Here is a 19,434-nt window from a genome sequence, read left to right as displayed (position 1 = left end):
ACGTTCAGTAAGAATACAGTCAAATACAAATGTTTTGGCAAATTTTTATTAATAAAATAAGTATAAAAATATAAATATAAAACAGTATGACTTGGCATTCAAACAGCATGAATTCAGTGTATGACATTTATCCTACAACGTACACGTCCCAATTACATGTTACACCTATATGATGAAATGGATCCACAGTTTGACGAATAAACCTCACCAACCATTCACATGAACATTGCTCGTTAAACAAAGATAGCAAATAGTATATAGAATGTCCATCATTAAAAACAGTTCATACATCTATTTCAAATGGAGTTTGCAGGAAAAGCTATTTTTGTTCATTTTATTTTTTTCCCAATAAACACTGATAGTATACAAGACTACTATCGCTCTCTTCAATTACAAAACACATTGTCCACACCATTGTTCACAAAATTCCTAAAATTCAAAGGCATCTTTACTGATTATAACCCAAAACAGTAAAAGTGTGACAAATGTCACAAGTAGTGTCATCAGTAGTAAGATATACAGTAGTTCAAGTCTTGGATTCTATTTTACCATCCGGGTCGACGGGTGGCAGGAGTGAGAGAGACAAATAGATTTTAAGCTACTGTGACTCTGAGCTAGGTATCTCTCTCTGTGTCCTTCCCTATATACATATCTGCAAGTTTTTTGAAAGGTGGTCCCCAGTTGCTAAGGTAATCATACTCATGGTCACCTTCAGTGGCTCCAGACTCTAGTGAGCTAAGGGACTCGGCTAGCGACCCGCTCCCCTCGTAAGCATATGTTGCCAGGGAGTCATAAGGGGGTGCGGTGGCGTCTGAGTCGTTCTCGTGGAGCCTCCCGTTAATGAAGTCTCTGACATCTGTGTTTTCCTTTATAGGTGACGTCCTACGAAAGGGGAACAGCATCTCTGGGATGATGTCCCTGCGCAGCTTGTTAGCGTCCATCACCTCTGGATTGCGCAGCGTGCCGATATCAAACGCCTGGGTGTCCTCCTCTCCGCCCCCTTCATCGTTGTAGCTGACTACGTTGTCTCTCACATCCTCTTTGGAGATGATCAGAGGCTCCTTCTTCCTCTGCCTCCTCAGGGCAGCGAACAGCACCACGATCACTACAAAACAGAGAGAGAGAGAGAGACAGAGAGAGAGAGACAGAGAGAAAGAGTGAGAGGGAGAGAGAGACAGGGAGAGAGAGGGAGAGAGAGAGACAGAGAGAAAGACAGAGAGAGAGAGAGAGTGAGAGACAGAAAGAGAGAGAGAGAAAGAGAGAGAGAGAAAGAGAGAGGGAGAGAGTTTGGCATAAGACGGGAGAGAAGTGTGCTTGAAAACATGTGTCATGCATTAAAGAGCCAAGGGAGCGAAAGCACAGAGGAGAGACACATTTGCTATCACTGATAAATCCCTAACACTGCCACAGGCATTCACCTCCGATTATTAAAGATTCAGCAGAAAAGATCTTCGTTTATTGTTTTGCTTTAGCCATCACATTGGCTGTTGAAAAGCTAAAATACTTTAAAGAGCTTTTTTTTCTTCTTTTTTTTTACTTTGACTACCCTACCCTTGCATAAAATGATGAAATATCTCACCCTCTCTCTTCATTATTTTCAGCGGGACTTTTAATCAGAAGTTGCAGTGCGAGCATATTGTGTGTATCCAGAGAGTGGCACTATGAGAGTGTGCAATTTCCATACGCCTCATTATTCTCCTGAAAAAAGGCAACAATGGCTCTGATTTGGGTTTGGTGCAGACAGCGTTACCCCTCCCCTCTCTACCGCTCTCTCTCTCTGCAGGTACCACGGTGCTCTACCTGCCTCCCAACCAGGTGTTAATTACAACGCTCTCTCTGCAGAGGGCTCATCAGTGGAGGTTCTGACTGACCGTCGCTGTGTTGTGGGGCAGCGTGGAGCGCTGCGGTGTGGAGGGAGGAGGAGGGAGCAGCCGTTCCAGCTCACCGCGCGCCTGTCAGAGGCGAGTGGAGGTGAATGAGACAGTCTGTCAGAGGGGTTCAAGCGGGAAAAGCGTCGGATAATGAGCAGATGTCATGATATTTTGCTCAAGAGCCGAGCGCGGGGTTCAACCTTCAGCACTCTCAATCTGCGTGAGCAGGGATCTCCAGTTGCCAGATAACTGAGAGGGGGACTTTGAGGAGGAACAGGCTGGGGGCGGCGGAGAGGGGGGGGTGGAGGGTTGGGGTTGGGGTTGGGGGGGGTATGTCAATACTTAATTTGCGAGAGCACGATCAACGACTAGGCGCGGTGGTGAACAGCACTCAAATCAGATGGAGATCATGGAACAAATGTTCCTGACAGCAGGAGAGCACCCACATCATCAGCTGTACACACACATGAACAAAGGAGCACGTTCGCACACACATGTGCATGGACGCAGACACACACACACACACACACACATCATTGAATACATCACTTTCTTAAATACAGTGCTGTGTAAGTAATTGGACAGTGAAGCATTTCTTCTTTTGGCTCTATCCAACCCAAAATGTGGGATTTGAAATCAACGAGACAGATTCATATAATGTCCAAATTAAGCACTCATGTTTAGTACTTGGTCATCAATCCTTTAACACTACAACAGCCATTCCTATTTTACCTACTAGTAGAGCCGCCTTGGGGGTTAAATAGACCCCCTTTTTAGAATGTAAATCCGCTATTTACACACAGAGATGACTAGAGGGCGCTTCTTTTTTTAGCCTGCCTCCCACACAGAAAAACTGCAAAACAGCTTTATACTATCTTACCCTGAAGTGATTTTGAAAATGTAAGGATACTGGGTGGTAGGACGCACATATCTAGGAAAAGTCATGAAAGGAGGGTCCTGAAATGTTATTTTACTCACAGGGGTCACCCCTCACGGCTCTTCTAGTGTTAAAGGCTGAATACCTCATTAGGAGGTTGGTGGCGAGGTGGAGGCATTAGCATCCCAATTTGCAATCTCAACGTCACTGGTTTATTCGTGGTAAAGACACATGTTTCACAGATTAGGAGGTGTACTATACATATTATTTGATTTTTAAAATTTGTTTTTTCAGATTTTATCCCTTTTTCACCCAATTTGGTATCCAATTGAACCCAACCTATTATCCAATTATCCCCTGCCTATTGCGTAGGATCCGCCGCAGGACCCCGTGGCCGGCAGCCCCAGAGGAGACCGCCAGGCAGACTAGCTGACTGGCTCCTCGAGCCCGACACCGTTACTCCAGCACCAGACGGGGGCGGTGTTGCGCGACGGATCCTTGTCCGGAAATAGTCCTATACCCCCCTTCGGGAGCGGCCGCTCAATATGCCGCTCCCTGTGTGCCCCGGCCATATCCGGGTCTGGCGAGACCGGGATTCGATCCCAGTCCCCGGTGGGCAGCTTGCACTAGTGGCTAATGCTTAGACCGCTGTGCCACCGCGAGGCGGTGTATTATACATTGGAACCAGATCATGTTTCTCCAAATGTTCCACTTGAAATGACTCTGGTACATGAAAACAGTAATCTTATACGTAAACAAGACCCTTTTCCAGACCTCTGCAGGCTGTTTAGGTACAACTAGTGATTTGCACCTTGAAGTGAAGCCTCTATAGTTTGCTTGGTGATGTGTTCTGCGGGTGGTCGTCTCTGACACATTCAGGCCTACCTCCTGGAGAGTGTTTCTGATCTGTGGGACAGTTGTTTTGTTTCTTAATAATGGTGAACATTCTTTGCCCATCCACTATAGAAGTCTTCCATGGCTTCCAGTCTTCCAGTCTACCAGTCGACCAGTCTACCAGTCTACCAGTCTACCAGTCAGTCTACCAGCCTACCAGTCTTCCAGTCTTCCAGTCTACCAGTCTACCAGTCTACCAGTCTACCAGTCTACCAGTCAGTTTACCAGTCTACCAGTCTTCCAGTCTACCAGTCTACCAGTCTACCAGTCTACCAGTCTACCAGTCAGTCTACCAGTCTACCAGTCTACCAGTCTTCCAGTCTACCAGTCTACCAGTCTACCAGTCTACCAGTCTACCAGTCTACCAGTCTACCAGTCTACCAGTCTTCCAGTCTACCAGTCTTCCAGTCTACCAGTCTTCCAGTCTACCAGTCTACCAGTCTTCCAGTCTTCCAGTCTACCAGTCTTCCTGTCTACCAGTCTACCAGTCTACCAGTCTTCCAGTCTTCCAGTCTACCAGTCTTCCAGTCTACCAGTCTACCAGTTTTCCAGTCTACCAGTCTTCCAGCCCATTTGTGTTTGCTGCGTTTTCTTTTAAATGATGTTCCAAACTTTTGATTTTGTCAAGTCTAAGATTTTGGCTACTGTATGTCTCCAGCCAGCTAATGGCTTCCTTGACTTTCATTCATACCTCTGTCTCGTCCATACCTTTCATTCATACCTCTGTCTCGTCCATACCTTTCATTCATACCTCTGTCTCGTCCATACCTTTCATTCATACCTCTGTCTCGTCCATACCTTTCATTCATACCTGTCTCGTCCATACCTTTCATTCATACCTGTCTCGTCCATACCTTTCATTCATACCTGTCTCGTCCATACTTTTCATTCATACCTCTGTCTCGTCCAGACCTTTCATTCATACCTCTGTCTCGTCCAGACCTTTCATTCATACCTCTGTCTCGTCCATACCTTTCATTCATACCTCTGTCTCGTCCATACCTTTCATTCATACCTCTGTCTCGTCCATACCTTTCATTCATACCTCTGTCTCGTCCATACCTTTCATTCATACCTCTGTCTCGTCCATACCTTTCATTCATACCTCTGTCTCGTCCATACCTTTCATTCATACCTGTCTCGTCCATACCTTTCATTCATACCTCTGTCTCGTCCAGACCTTTGGCCCTCATGATGACAAACACCGATAGAAAACTCAAAACCTAGAATCAATACTTGACATTAACCGCTCTCTTAGCTTGAACACACGATTTGGCAACATACACCTGGGCAACCAAAAATATCTGTCAAGCCACCTGTCCCATTACTTTTACTGCCTTGAAATAGGGCTACTATGTAGTGTTGTCATTTCTATGTACACAAATGCCCTCAAATAAAAACGGAGAATCTCTACTTTAACCTCAGAGTAATTGTCCCATTTTCCCTCCAAACCTTTGGAGTATAGAACCAAAGGAAGAACACATTCTTCACTGTCCTATTATGTATGCAGGCCACTGTTTGCTTTTGGTTGATGTTGTTAAGTGGGGCTCAAAGACAGTTATTACCCATTTATTATTGATATACCCTTGAACATAGGCACAACATATTTTCGCTTTAGCTGGGAAAATGACATGCACATTTGCTGTTTTGCACTGTATGCTTTAAGACACTGCATCACCTCACAAAGGCTGTGAGGTAGGATGTCAGGAAATAGCATGTGACCTACTTTACCAGCAAAATACAAAATACCTTTTTGTCAAGTGTATTTATTGTCTAATGAAAAAGCTACTGCACCATTTTCAGAAGGAAATGCACTGTAGGTAACACAGTCAGGTAAGATGTAACACGGAATGTCTTAGCAAGTGGCCCTCTCTTAACGTCAGTTGAAGAACTTGGGAGGACAAAAGAAAGTCAACAAAGGACAGTGTTACGATGTCCAGATGCACATCGATTAGTTAGTTTGATTAAGCTCAGTTTGAGTAATTAATAATTAATAGGAAATTACCTTATCCCCGCCCAGCTAGGTTTCCCCCTTTTTTCTCTCTTTGATTTCGTTTATTGTTTTCTTGCCATTTGTCTAAAACACATGTTGTGTGTCTAAGTAATGATGCCGTAGTTCAGTTGGCGGCTTTTGATGTGTGTGTGCTGCGCGAGTGTCGAGATACGTTGAGGTGTGTGAGTGAGCTGAGGAGAGAGTGGAGAGCAGCGAGTGGTGAGAGTAAGAAAGTTGAATGTTTGGAGACCAGAGCCGGGGTATTATTTAGTTGTGTTTAGTGTGAGTAATACAGCTGAGAAAATAGTAACCAACGTTATTATACGTGGTTATTATAATACATCGTTTGGACTGTCAGCTGCCTTGCGTGCAGCGAAGAGACGAGGAGGCGTTAGCTAGCTACTAACGGAGCTTCCAACAGTAGCTAGCCATAGCCGCACCAACGTATCGCGGACCTTGGGACGCCGATTGCCAGGGACAGTGGGCGAGATACACCCGCCTCCACCGTCCTGCGTTCCGGGTAGCTGTGTGCGTGGCCCCCCTGCATCTCCCGTCGATCATCCCAGGACAGTTCCCCCATCAACGTCGTGGTTATCCCCCATATCCCCTCCATCAGAGATTTTAAAAATCTTATACCTGCCTGGCGGCCATTTTCTTGGGGCCAAGACCACAGTCATTTTGAATACAGTCATCTGCCAAATACCCCATGACTGACAGAGGACAACTGGTGTCCTTGTAGCTCTGTATAAGGAGATGACTCATTTTGACTACTTTTAATCTATAGTTATTTACTATAGGTAGTTATGTGTAAATGGTAAATGGACTGCACTTATATAGCGCCTTTCTTGCTGCTCCAGAGCTGCTCCAAAGCGCTTTACAACGGCCTCTCATTCACCCATTCACACACACATTCACACACCAATGGCGGCAAGCTGCCATGCAAGGCGCCGGCACGCTCACTGGGATTTTGGGGTTCAGTGTCTTGCCCAAGGACACTTCGACATGTGGCCAGCCGGGGCTCGAACCGCTGATCTGCCAACCTTGTGATCATTAGATGGCGACTCTACCTCCTGCGCCACAGCCGCCCCTGTGTGTGTGTGACTACCAACTAGTACAGCACAGTGCAGCGTTGGTTTTTGTAGTACAGTCCAGAATCATGCGGCGTGTAGTTTTTGCTCAACATTACCTGACAGGGATAAGCAGATATTATGCTCTGAATTCTACTGTGTACGGGTACTGTACTTGTGTGATCTGCCTCAAACTCTAAACTCAAAAAATGCATTGACTGGGCGGACCGAGGTGATTGGTACTACTGTACACTGCGCTGTACTGGTATCTGTGCAATAAGTATAGTGCGAGTCCATGATTTGTTCTTGCAATTAAGTTGACCCTCCCTTTTGCCCATTACTGACCCCTCCCTGTCCCTAGCTCTTTAGCTGTCTAGTTTTAGGTTTTGTAGTTTTAGTTTAGTTTTAGATTATCTTAGACTGTTTTAGACTAGTTTTAGTTTTAGACTACCGGTATGTAGTTTTAGTTTAGTTTTAGACTATGTAGGCCAGGTTTTGTATTGTATTTGGTTGTGGTGGATGTTGTATGCCTGTGAACAGGTCACACTTGAAAATGAGCCCTTGGGGCTCAATGGGTTTTTTACCTGTATAAATAAAGGTTAAATAAAAAAAGAAAATAGTAGTGCCACATATACAATATGACTGGTGTGATTGCTACTCACTGAGGAGGATGATGACACACAGCAGGATGGCTACCAGGGCTCCGGTGGTTAGGCCGTCTGAGAAAGGCATGGCCTCTGGGTTGCAAGACTGCATGTTGCCTCGGCTGTCACAGGCGCAGACGCGCACGATCAACGTGCTGGTGCTGCTCTGGATGGGGTAGTCGTTGTCTGAGATCACCACCGGCAGTAGGTACATGCTCATCTCACGGCGACTGAACCCCCCCCTCCGCGTCAGGATGTTGGCTGTGTTATCTAAGGAAGGTTCAAAGGAGGGGGGAAGTAACTTAGCAGTGTCGTTTCTCATGTTAGAACAAACGGTGAAATAGTGAAGCTTTAATCATATCACCATCAACATATCAAGTTATCTTTGTTAATACACATATATTTGCTCTCCCTGATGTTACCTAATATGTTTACAGAATATCAAACATAAAATAGTGCCTTTGAAGTGCTTGAAGAAATGTCATTAGATTCAGTTCTTAAGAGAACATACAGTGCATGTTTTAATTGTTTTTATTTATTATCAGTGTTCACTGTGAAAAGAAGATATTACTGGGGTGTATGCCATTTGAAACACAGACATTGTTACAGCAGGGGGAGTTTACCTTCTCTGTCAACAATTGTGAAGTTTGGATTGATACTGCTTATACTGAAGACAAATGTATGTCCAACAAGGGGTTCATCTGTGTCAACAGCACTTATCGTCTGAATCAGCTGTGGATAGCAAACATTTACATTACACACGTTTTAATCATTTTTTTCCAAATGATGTTGCTGGTAAACTGTAGTCTAGTTACAATTATATGAGGATTTTGTGACATAATAGTCAAGCAATTGCTTAAAAACTATTTTGTCGGTTTTAACAGGTAGAATACAGTATATTACATACCTGTCCTGCTTTGACATTCTCACAGACAAATGTGTCATAAGACATTGCAAATTCAGGTGCGTTGTCATTGACATCTAGGACCTTGATGAGTACTGGGACTCGTGTAGTTTGGCGAGGGTTACCTAAACAAGAATGTTGACATTGTGTTAGTGTACAGACATAATAATAATAATAATAATAACAATAACAATAGTAATAATAATAATACATTACACATATATATAGCGCTTTTCTAGACACTCAAAGATGATTTACAAACTGAAAAGATAGAGTAGTAAAATAAAAATAAATAAATAAAAATAAAATAAAAAAGAAATTAAAGAAAGTATAGGGGTCTAATGAATTTTTTGATGACTAAATCTAAATCTAAGTGTCTTTGTAGGACAATCTACTCTGTATACTGCAAGTATACTTAGATTTCGGGCGGAGAAGCGGCGAACAAGCAACGCCAGTCCTTTCTCGACCGGATTTTTTTGAAAAGTGATCATTTAATATCTATCATATCTATAGGTCATATCTATTATATCATATCTATCATATGACATATGATATGTCATGTCATAGACATGATACGTTTAATTTGAGCTTTTCATGAGGAAATAAATAACGTGTTAGAGTTAGTATCTTTTTTAGTCTGCTTAAACGTCTGTCTGTTTTCAATCCACTCATCTAGGGCATAGATGCTCCACACTCCACACCGCCTGTGGCCTGTCCACTCTTTATGACCTGACATTCATGTTATCTCTCACAAACAGGCTTTAAAAGGTCATACATTTTGTTGAGCCAGCAGAGGTTAATGCCATTACTGAAAATGGTTCCATAGACTCGCCAGTGTGTTCAAGTTCTCAAGACATCAATCAGCTTGGATCAAAATCTTGAGTTGATTTACAGTACCTTATTGTACATTATGTGTGGATAAACCTGCATGTTCCTGAAGCTGTCATCTGTTTCCATCAATATTATGATGATGATGATGATTATTAATAATAATAACAATAATAATACAATGCATACATGTGAACTAAGCACATTATTCTATTGAAAGGATACTAAAGCATAATTACATTTGAGGTTATAGTTTACCATCATGCATTAGTCCCTACAGTCCTCACTATTTGAACATCTAATGCTTTTTCTTGTCTTTTTAACTTTCTTGTCTTTTTAACGTTCTTGTCTTTTTAACATTATTAATGTATTCTTTTCTGTAACGCGTGTTGTGCTGCATCTGTGTATGATGCTATATATATATGCAATTTGATTTATGTTGAACTTACTAATTTCAGTTGCGACCACAGAGATGTTATGCCACTTGGACATCTCCCTGTCTAGTGCTTTCAGTGTTGTGATAGTGCCGTTCACAGAGTCAACATTAAAGAGTCTCTCCAGATCTGTATGGCGATCAATGGAGTATCTGTAGAGAGAAATACAAGAACATCGCTTTGGTTGTGTAAAAATATACATGACAGTAGTAGGCCCATTAATCACATCACATTGTAATTATCTTGTTTTTTATTCCCTAGATGGTCTGGAATACAACTGAACGTGCCACAGCAACGTACACCAACTACTGTATGACCCGGAGCTGTCACACTGTATGTTGCTTCCAAAACCCTCTTAGAGATCTTAGTCTGTTTTTACAACATTTACAACTTTTCTTTAGTTCTGTCCCTCTTTATGTCCCATTGCATTATGTTCCTCTTGTATCTTACTGCAATCGGCTTTCTTATCTGACTACTGGCATCGTTACGTTGAATAATACAGAGGTCTATGACAAAATACATTTGAAATTACCCAACATTTGTCCCTAAAGCATGTATCATCCCTCTCTCTCTCGTTTGTCGAGAAATAATGCATTATTTACACAGCTCTCTCATTTATCACTGTCAACTTACATATTCCATTGACATTTAAATATATGACACAATACTCCATGCTGCATGGGCAAATAATGCCATATCTCCATGTTGAAGACAGACAGGCGCCATATGTGTGGAATGGCAGAACAGAGTTGTGTGAATCGATAGAGCAAATGAGGCTCTTTCACTTTGACTTTGTGCCGCACCGCGCTGGGCTTACATAATTCTGGAAAATAAACAGTGTCTGTATTCACTTAACAGTGCCGCCAACTTCCTCTGGGAAATCACCAGGAGGGAACCATGAATAACTTGCTTTTCTTCCCCCTCAACACTAGCACAGAGATAGATTAGATTTAACCAAGCGAACATTTCCACCCCAAAAAACCTGAAAAAAGGAGACGTTGAATCTTATACAGACTCTTTTACCAATAATTGCTTGCTTCTACTGTTTTCTTTATCTTGAAAATTAGTACTTAACAAAAGGTTAAGTCATGAAAGTCATCTAATTTCCTCAACCAAAGCCCCATATTCACCTTAACAATGAATCATTCTAAACAGTGGATACATCCACCAAACAAATCTTCCTTTTTTTCGGAGAGACACCTGCGTTATGTTAGAAAGTGCAGAGCTGTTCTTATGTGGGAGGTGTTCATTTTGATCAATTCGTTCTGCGGTCACTCACTTGACTGGATTGTTAGCCGCATCAGGATCCCTTGCGGACACCACCCCAACAAAACTGCCAGCGGCTGTGTCCTCGTGCACTTCGATGATGTAAGGATTCCTGGTGAACACAGGGGGTTCGTCCACGTCCTCCACTGTCACCCGGACATTTGCTTCATCTTTGAATGGCAAACCGCTCATGAATCGCGAGTCCAGGTAGGTATTTTTTACCTCCACTTTGAACGTGTATGTCCTCTTATTTTCGTAATCCAGTCGCTAAAGTTGACGATGGAAACAAGAGAGACACACAGTGAGCTGTCTTTTATTCAGATGCATCATCTATTGATAAACAATAATAACTGTAGCATTACGGACAGTTCTGCTTACTTGAACGCTTGTGTAGCATGGATTACCAACATTCATATTGTTATTCATATTTATACTCAAGAATGTCAAGATAGTTAACACACTGGGGTTTCCCAAGACATACAGTATACACTCACGGAACACTTTATTAGGAACAACTGTACACCTTCTCATTCATGGAGGTGGTGTAATGGTGTGGAGAAGGATGTTTTCTTGGCACACTTTGGGCCCATTAATACCAATCAATCATCGCTTGAAGGCCACAGCATGATAATGCACCATGTCCCAAAGCAAAAGTAATCTCAAACTGATTTCATGAAGATGACAATGTGTTCTTCAGTGGTGTTTCCAGTCACTGGATCTGAATCCAATAGAACACCTTTGGGTTGTGGTAGAACGGGAGATTCACAGCTCGAAAGTGCACCTGAAAAATCTGCATTGATGCAATCATGTCATCATGGACCAGAATCTCAAACGTTTGCAACATCTTGTGGAATTAATGCCAGCAAAGAAGAATTGAGGCATTTGAGAACAAAGGGAGGCCCTACCCAGTATTAGTATAGTGCTCCTAATATGCTCAGTGAGTGTATGTGAAAGATATGTGTGGCTATGGTTCAGGAGGTAAAGCCGACGTCTAATGGTCGCAAGGTCGGCAGATCGGAGGTTCAAACCCCCGCTGGCCACATGTCGAGGCGTCCTTGGGCAAGACACTGAACCCCAAATTGCTCCCAGTGACCGGGCCGGCGCCTTGCATGGTAGCTTACCGCCATTGGTGTGTGAATGTGTGTATGAATGGGTGAATGAGAGGCCACTGTAAAGCGCTTGGGAATAAGGCGCTATATAAGTCAGTCCATTTACCATTAGGTATAACCTATAGAACTCTCCTCCGAATTCCAAGTCTATGTGGAACTGCTAACCCTTGTATGGTCCTTGGGTCTGTGGGACCCATTTTCAATGTTTACTAAAATAAAAATTACATAATTAATATTTTTTTCTCAACGTGAGACTCATTGGCCTTGGCTCATTTTCTGTGAAGAACATGTAAACAAAGTCATGTTCATGGAGTACCCACTGTGCAGCCCCCCTACACATTTACATTACTTCCCACTGGACCCGAAGGTATTCGGTTGTTAAGTCGTGACGTGTTTCCGGGTCCAAAGTTGTCTGAGGCGCTCTCTTCGAAATGCCTCATTAATGATAATAATTAATTATATTTGTATAGTGCTTTTCCGAGGCTCAAAGACGCTGACAAATAATTATGGGAAAAACGGGAAAGTGCTGTGTCCCTTGTTGTATGAATAGATCCGAGTCTAAAAAACGATTGAACTGTCATTCTACCGCTTTAGTACACTGGTAACTCTGGTTATTTGGACCCGGAAATTCAGACTTAACAACCGTGTGAGAATGGAAATTGGATCTTGGGTCACAGCTGGTTGGGGGCAGGTCAGTGACCTCTGGGCCACCCCCTGCACACACTGGCGAAGACCACGTGTCTGTACCTCACACAGGGACCGAGTTGTGGGGTTTGTGGGTTTGTGCCGTGGATAGTGGCGTGGTGATGAGACTCCGCCCCCTCGGGTCAGAGCCAGTCCGGGGCAGGTCAGTGACCTCCGTGCCATCCCCATGCACCCCCCGGCGACGACCGTGTGTCTCTAGCCCACTCAGGGGTCGAGTTGTGGGGTTTGTGGCGTGGATAGTTGCATCGTAGTGAGACTCCGCCCCCTCAGGTCATAGCCAGTCCGGGGCAGGTCAGTGACCTCCGGGCCATCCCCATGCACCCCCCGGCGATGACCGTGTGTCTTTAGCCCACCCAGGGGTCGAGTTGTGGGGTTTGTGGCGTGGATAGTTGCATCGTAGTGAGACTCCGCCCCCTCAGGTCAGAGCCAGTCGGGGGGCAGGTCAGTGACCTTTTTTTTCATCACTGTTTAATGATTTGCATAATTAGCTGAGGCTCTGTATAGTGACATGGCAAAGAAAGAAGTAGCTAAACCTGGATTTTCAAAGTCTCTTTTACAAGGGAAGGGAATAGGGAGCTCTTGACAGTGAACATACTTAAGCAATTTTGTTGAGCTATTAATACAACATGGGTTCAATTTTGAGGATCATTCTCCCCGCACAGAATGTGGTATCTTGTGATCTTGTGCGGTGGTGGAAGAAAACTGGGTCAGAGACAAATGATACATGAGAGTTCTTGGAGATGTTTACCGTACCTTTTTCACGATGATAATGCCTTCCTGTGTTTTAGGGTCAGTGACTATCCTGAACATGTCTTGTAGTCCATCTTCACCAACAATGTTATAGTCCATCTCAGCATTCTGGCCCACGTCTGCGTCATAGGCCTTGATCCGACCGATGGCAGCCCCTATGTCAGCTGTCTCCACAGCATTGAGCCGAAAAGTATCTGAAGGAAAATAAAAATACAAGAATAAACGTGAATTGGAACTCCACAATGATTTGCTCTCCATAATTATTTTCATGACTGTTTTTCGGAGTGTTTTGGTTTATTCAAGGTATTTGTTTATCCACTCCAGGGAAATGCTAAACGGTTTGTTTTTTATTTAATACATTTTCAGCTTCAATGAACTAGTGCACATTTTTTTTCATCACGTGTTATTAAAACAAAAATAGCATTCAATTGTGTCTTGTCGTTAGTTTGTGGAACTCATGTTGCCTTAGTGATTATCTTGGCATTCCAGTGCCTGTGCAAGCCATACTGATACACCTGCCTCTCAGATGACAGGCACGTTACTCCTCAGTCAGTCGTTACTGGATATCACATTGATAATTATTACACAGCATGAATAAAGCACTATGCTTAACACTAGAAGAGCCGTGAGGGGTCACGGTGACCCCCGTGAGTATAAAAAAAGTATGATATTGTGATATGTGCGTTCTACCACCCAGTATCCTTACATTTTCAAAATCACTTCAGGATAAGATAGTATAAAGCTGTTTCGCAGTTTTTCTGTGTAGGAGGCAGGCTAAAAAAAGAAGCGCCCTCTAGTGATCTCTGTGTGTAAATAGCAGATTTACATTCTAAAAAGGGGGTCTATTTGACCCCCACGGCGGCTCTATTAGTAGGTAAAATAGGCACGGCTGTTGTAGTGTTAAAACAACAATAAGGTATAGAGGAGTGGTGTCTTACTGTTCACAAAGCGTGGTGGACTGTCGTTCACGTCTGAGAGGGTGATGCTGACTGTGGTGGTCCCTGACAGCCCCCCCATCTGCCCGGCCATGTCCTTGGCCTGGATCACAACCTGGTAGTTCTCCCTGTTCTCCCGGTTCATGCCAGGTAAGGCTGTCCTAATAGTGCCTGAATACAAAATGAAACCGTTCTATTCATTAGAATCAGATCAATTATGTTTGTACATTTAAATCTAAGCTAAAAACCTTCATGTTTTGCATCAGTTATGATTAAACACACACACTTCTATCAATGTATTTTTATTACTATTGTCTTATTTAATGTTTTATCTATTTACCTCGTATATTTGCTTTTATTCATTGTCATTTTTATTTTCTTACTATGCTCCTCTTGCTGTATTTTTAAATGATGTATGTAAAGCACTTTGAATTGCCCCTGTTGTATGAAATGTGCTGTACAAATAAACCTGCCTTGCCTTAGTTTCTGTTGTTGTCTGACGGAGCATACTTATAGATTGTACATTCAATGGACAAACCATTTTGACAAACCATTTGTACAGTTCATAATATCACAAATCAATATTTACCAACAATCAGTACATTCATCAGTACATTCATTGTTAAAGATTGTTGGTTGATATTAAAATCACTAACACAGATATATACAGAGCAAAACCTGATTCACAGATTCACTTCTCTTTTGTTGAACAGACATTCCATATTGAGCACAGCTAGACCTCCGTTTGCAGAGTTGAAGAGGGTAGATAATAGGCATAAAGAAAGAGCTAATCATCTTTAGATGCATTTTCATGCTTATTGTGCGGGGATAGCTTACCATTATCTGAATCCACTGAGAAATAAGGTTGACCTTGTAGAATACTATACACAAGCTTGGCACTGTTCCCATAGGTTTGATCATCAGCATCTGTGGCGGTGACTTGTACCACATATGTACCTGTGGAAGATATTCATATTCATACAATATTCATACATCCTACTCCACTGTCCCTCACATTATTGCGGAGTGATCGTACCCACTCATGTTCTGCATTTTCACCAATGCATTTTAATACACCATACAGTTCTTAGAGAAAGTGTAAGGCTTTGAAATGTTATGTTGCATGTGATGGCACAGTTGTTAGAGTAGCCCTCTCTAAACAATTTCTTTAACACACAATGCAATATTATGTTGGCTTTCTTACAATACAATATGCACAAGTTGCCATACAACAATAGATAGTCTTTCCAAAATCTTTCATATAAAAATGTTATATGAATATTGATGAAGCATGGAATTGAAATACTGATATTGTCGTTGTTGAGATTACGATTATCTCTGTTTGTATGTACAGGAATAATAATGATGTGAACTTATACACCATATGACCATTATAATTTTACTCCACTATAGTGTGTAACATATAGTAACTTAATTCTCATATTGTAATGGAGTTCAGAGGTGACTGTTGGCCTTAGCCACATATACATCTGACACCTCTCAAATACCGTCCTTGGGATTCTAGAGACCTCTGTAACATTCTGTTCTGTTCTGACTGTCTAAGAGAATACTAATGAATGCTGGAACATCTGTCGCGCTTAGACCCTGCATTGATAACATGAAAGCGAGCTACTGACTCTTCATGGATGGCTGCTTTGATTAACCAGTTTGCAGGTTCTGAACACATGGGCAGTTTGTTCCTCTGTTGAGAAGTATTGGTGACCGTGACCTATTATTTGGTCACGTTCATGCATAAAAGGAAAATGCATCACTCTTGACTTCCTCCCCACATGAATGAATGAATTGCAAAGAGTGCACGGCTAAGACTCGATTCTGTCCACCAAACAGCCCTCGCCAAGCTCACAAAATACACTAACTGCATCCTTTTACAAGAAATACTTGCAGCTCATGATTGCATCTGCTCATCAAATGCAACACATTTTTATTTGTTTTATTGTAAGCCTTGAGAACTAATGGTTTTCCTTAGGGCAGGAGCCTATCTCCTGTTTCTGTAGCGTGAGGCGGCTTGATGTACAAGTACACCCTCTGGACACCCCCATGACGCTGGTATGCACAAATAATGAATTCTTTATCATGGATATGATAGAAAAAAACAAGTTTGTGAACAACAGAATATAATAATTTAATATTCTCTTTAAGATCAGTTCCCATACAATGTGAACAATACAGGCTGTGTTTCCAAACGGTGAGGCCTATTTTGTGGACAGTTAATGGCAAATTCATTCAATTTCAATCGTTATTTGGGTTTTGACTGAAAAATAGCTCTGTTGCAGCCCCCTTCTACAATAGTTGACATGACAACTTGTTGAACCAATAGGTAGTTTGGATATACTGTATCAGCGTATCAGAGTGTTAGCTTGCTGGAAGACAGACTGTATACATTCATTCTAAGCATATTGGCTGTCTGTTACAATTTGAACATTTCTTTCTTGGAGTCACTGAGTTAATCATTATGCCCTGGGGGACATAGAGTGCTGTCATTTGTCATAATGGTAAACAGGTTTTAATTAACTTGTGATTCGTATTTTTTATTAATTTGCAATTGCATGTTGTATCTAAGGATGTGCTCATGCCAATTGAATCCATACATTAATACACTGTGAGTGCAATGAGGCTATACCTCCTGAAGATATAATAATAACATATTTCAATATTACATGAGGATAAAATAACAGGATTTGATTCAATTTGATTGAATTAAAATAATAATCCCTCATGAAGCTGTGCTAACAGCTAATTGATTGCCATCCACATTTCCTTTCACAATGCACATGACAAACGTCAACAGCCATTGGACAGAGAATAATATTGTCATGTAATCAGTTAACAATGAGTCATACCATAGATCAGGGGTCGGCAATTAGGTTTGGCCTCGGGCCAAATTTTTTTTGAGCCACTAGATGTCGGGCCAGAACATAATCAAAGGCTAATTTAAGTAATTGATTGTTAAAAAATGTGACACGTTCTAATGCTTTGACTTTTCTTTCGAAAAATGTACACATCGCTAGTCAACTAACACAGCTTGTTTTGTGAGCCGGCTAACAATGTAAAGTAGTGTTCTAGTTAACTAGGTAGCAGTCCAATCCATTACGTTGCAGTATTAGGCTTGACTAGCAAGTTTGTGTTGTGATTCTCAACAACGTTGAAACGTAGTTTCACCCTTTTCCATAGTTTTGAATAATAAATATGTGGACTGACGATGTATCGCAGCCTAACTTATTCTAATAATTATTTAACATCGTTTTATTCTGAATTATTCCCCCCTCCTCCCAGACAAGGTCACATTATTATTATTGGATTGGTTGTTTGCATGCCGGGTGAAGTTAGCTAAACAGTTAACCTGCTAGCAAGAGAAACATCATGCCACTCTCCAAAGGTCTAAAGAGGAAAGTTGACGGTGGAAACAGGGCATTTAAAGAGGAATGGACAGCGAACTATACGTTCATCCTACCTGGTTTCATCAATGCAGAGCCGTTGTGAGACTCACATCTTCCGTGCTCACGATGTTCCCTTTCTATACAAGTCGTCCTTTTCGTCAATGAATGTGATAAAGACGCACGAGAGGAATCGATTGATGCATACAAATAAAAATAAACTGCCTGCAGATTAAAGTGACGTCAATATCACCAGATATCAAGCAAATAGTGACCGATGGGAGATGCCACTTTTCACATTAAGTGAGTACCAAGCCTGTCGTTATTGTATTTAATAACCTAATTGTATTTTGTATATTTTGAATGAATGGCTCATTGTACTTATTATCCCTAATAGCGCGTTTGCTCTGTCGTTTCAGGAGCATAGGCCTACCACCACTTTGCGCCGATTTTGTTGTCAATGTTTTTCAGAAAATTAAACAGAATTTGCTTTGTTACTGTTCATATGTGTGTTGCAGTCACATACGTAAACATTACGTTTGAATGATTTAATGAGCTGATGTTATTTTTTTCAAACCACACACCGCATGTTGGCTATTTCAGCACCACGCCTTGTCCACCTACTTATGATTCACTATGAGGGGTTCAGCGTCAGTGCGCTTCGGTGCACCCCGCTGCCTGATTGTCTGTCCCTGTGTCATTCACTCTCAACATGAAGTACAATACGCATTATTCAGGTGGAGGTAGATTCTCTATTCGGACATTATAGGCGCGGTGTTGGACTGTCGGTCCGATATTGTAAAAAAAGAAAAAAAGAAAAAAGAAAAGTGGATTCTCAAAATAATCTGCTGGGCCAAATATTATTGGTGACGGGCCAGCAATGGCCCACGGGCCGCCTATTGCCGACCCCTGCCATAGATATTACCCTGCGTTGCAACTCAGAAGAATACTGTAGACTGGCAAAAAACAGTGTCAGGCATTTTGTCCCAACTGAAAAGAAAAGCACGCTTCACTCACCCACATCAGACATCTCAGGGACACTGGCAAAGTAGATTTCCTTCGCAAACTTTGGCTCATTGTCGTTAATGTCATGGATTTTGATGTTAAATTCCGTATCAGCCTCCAATGTGATGTTATTCACGTCTACGACCTGGGCGTGGAGTGTGTACATGGCTTTCTCCTCCCTGTCCAGCCTCTTGGTGGCGTGGATGTCACCTGACTTTGAATCGATGGTAAACAGTGAGCCTGCCCCCTCTCCAGTTAGGATGTACCTCACGTTACCATCGCCTCTGTCCATGTTGGAGTGGAGCTGGGGAGGGGAGACACTTCATTAGAGATGGAGATGATTCACTGCCTGCCAGGACATGTAGGAAGTCAACAAATAAGCACGAGGAATGTCAACAAGTAAAAACTTTGGCGATGATCACTGCACAGTATTTACAAATGTAGCATTGCTACAAAATCACAGATTGGAATACATATGTCCATCTTTCTGTCTTGCATATGGTCTAGCCACAGATGATCGAGGGGTTGATCCTAAATTGAATCACCTTTAATGACAGAATGTCCTTGTTTGACAGAATGACGTTGTTTTTGTATATCTATCCATGTGAAATCATAGGAGAAGGAGAGAGACAATGAAAGACATGGCATATCCAAGCCCTTGACATACAATGTCAAATTATGTCAAATGATATTCTGTTGCGAACATGTATGTCTGTTGTGGAAGAAATCATTCTAGTTTTACTCTGAACTGATAACG

General features: G+C 42.2%; 1 protein-coding gene across 1 annotated transcript in view; it reads right to left on the bottom strand.

Annotated features, from left to right (window-relative positions):
- Positions 1–614: 614 nt before the first annotated feature.
- The window catches only part of LOC308173734 (cadherin-10-like), a gene marked incomplete at both ends in the record, with an annotated part of 28,378 nt that continues 9,558 nt past the window's right edge, over positions 615–19,434 (bottom strand). The window contains 10 exons of the mRNA XM_080548777.1: positions 615–1,105; positions 7,365–7,616; positions 7,970–8,078; positions 8,254–8,375; positions 9,528–9,664; positions 10,792–11,045; positions 13,346–13,536; positions 14,281–14,448; positions 15,115–15,234; positions 18,690–18,981. Of these exons, the coding sequence (XP_080404903.1) occupies positions 615–1,105; positions 7,365–7,616; positions 7,970–8,078; positions 8,254–8,375; positions 9,528–9,664; positions 10,792–11,045; positions 13,346–13,536; positions 14,281–14,448; positions 15,115–15,234; positions 18,690–18,981 (2,136 nt within the window). The remainder of the gene's footprint in view (positions 1,106–7,364; positions 7,617–7,969; positions 8,079–8,253; positions 8,376–9,527; positions 9,665–10,791; positions 11,046–13,345; positions 13,537–14,280; positions 14,449–15,114; positions 15,235–18,689; positions 18,982–19,434) is intronic.

The sequence above is a fragment of the Nansenia antarctica genome, assembly GCF_963989245.1.
Source record: "Nansenia antarctica genome assembly, chromosome: 19".
Lineage (NCBI taxonomy): Eukaryota > Metazoa > Chordata > Actinopteri > Argentiniformes > Microstomatidae > Nansenia > Nansenia antarctica.
Note: the sequence above shows the minus strand (reverse complement) of the source record. Positions and strands in the feature narration are given on the sequence as shown.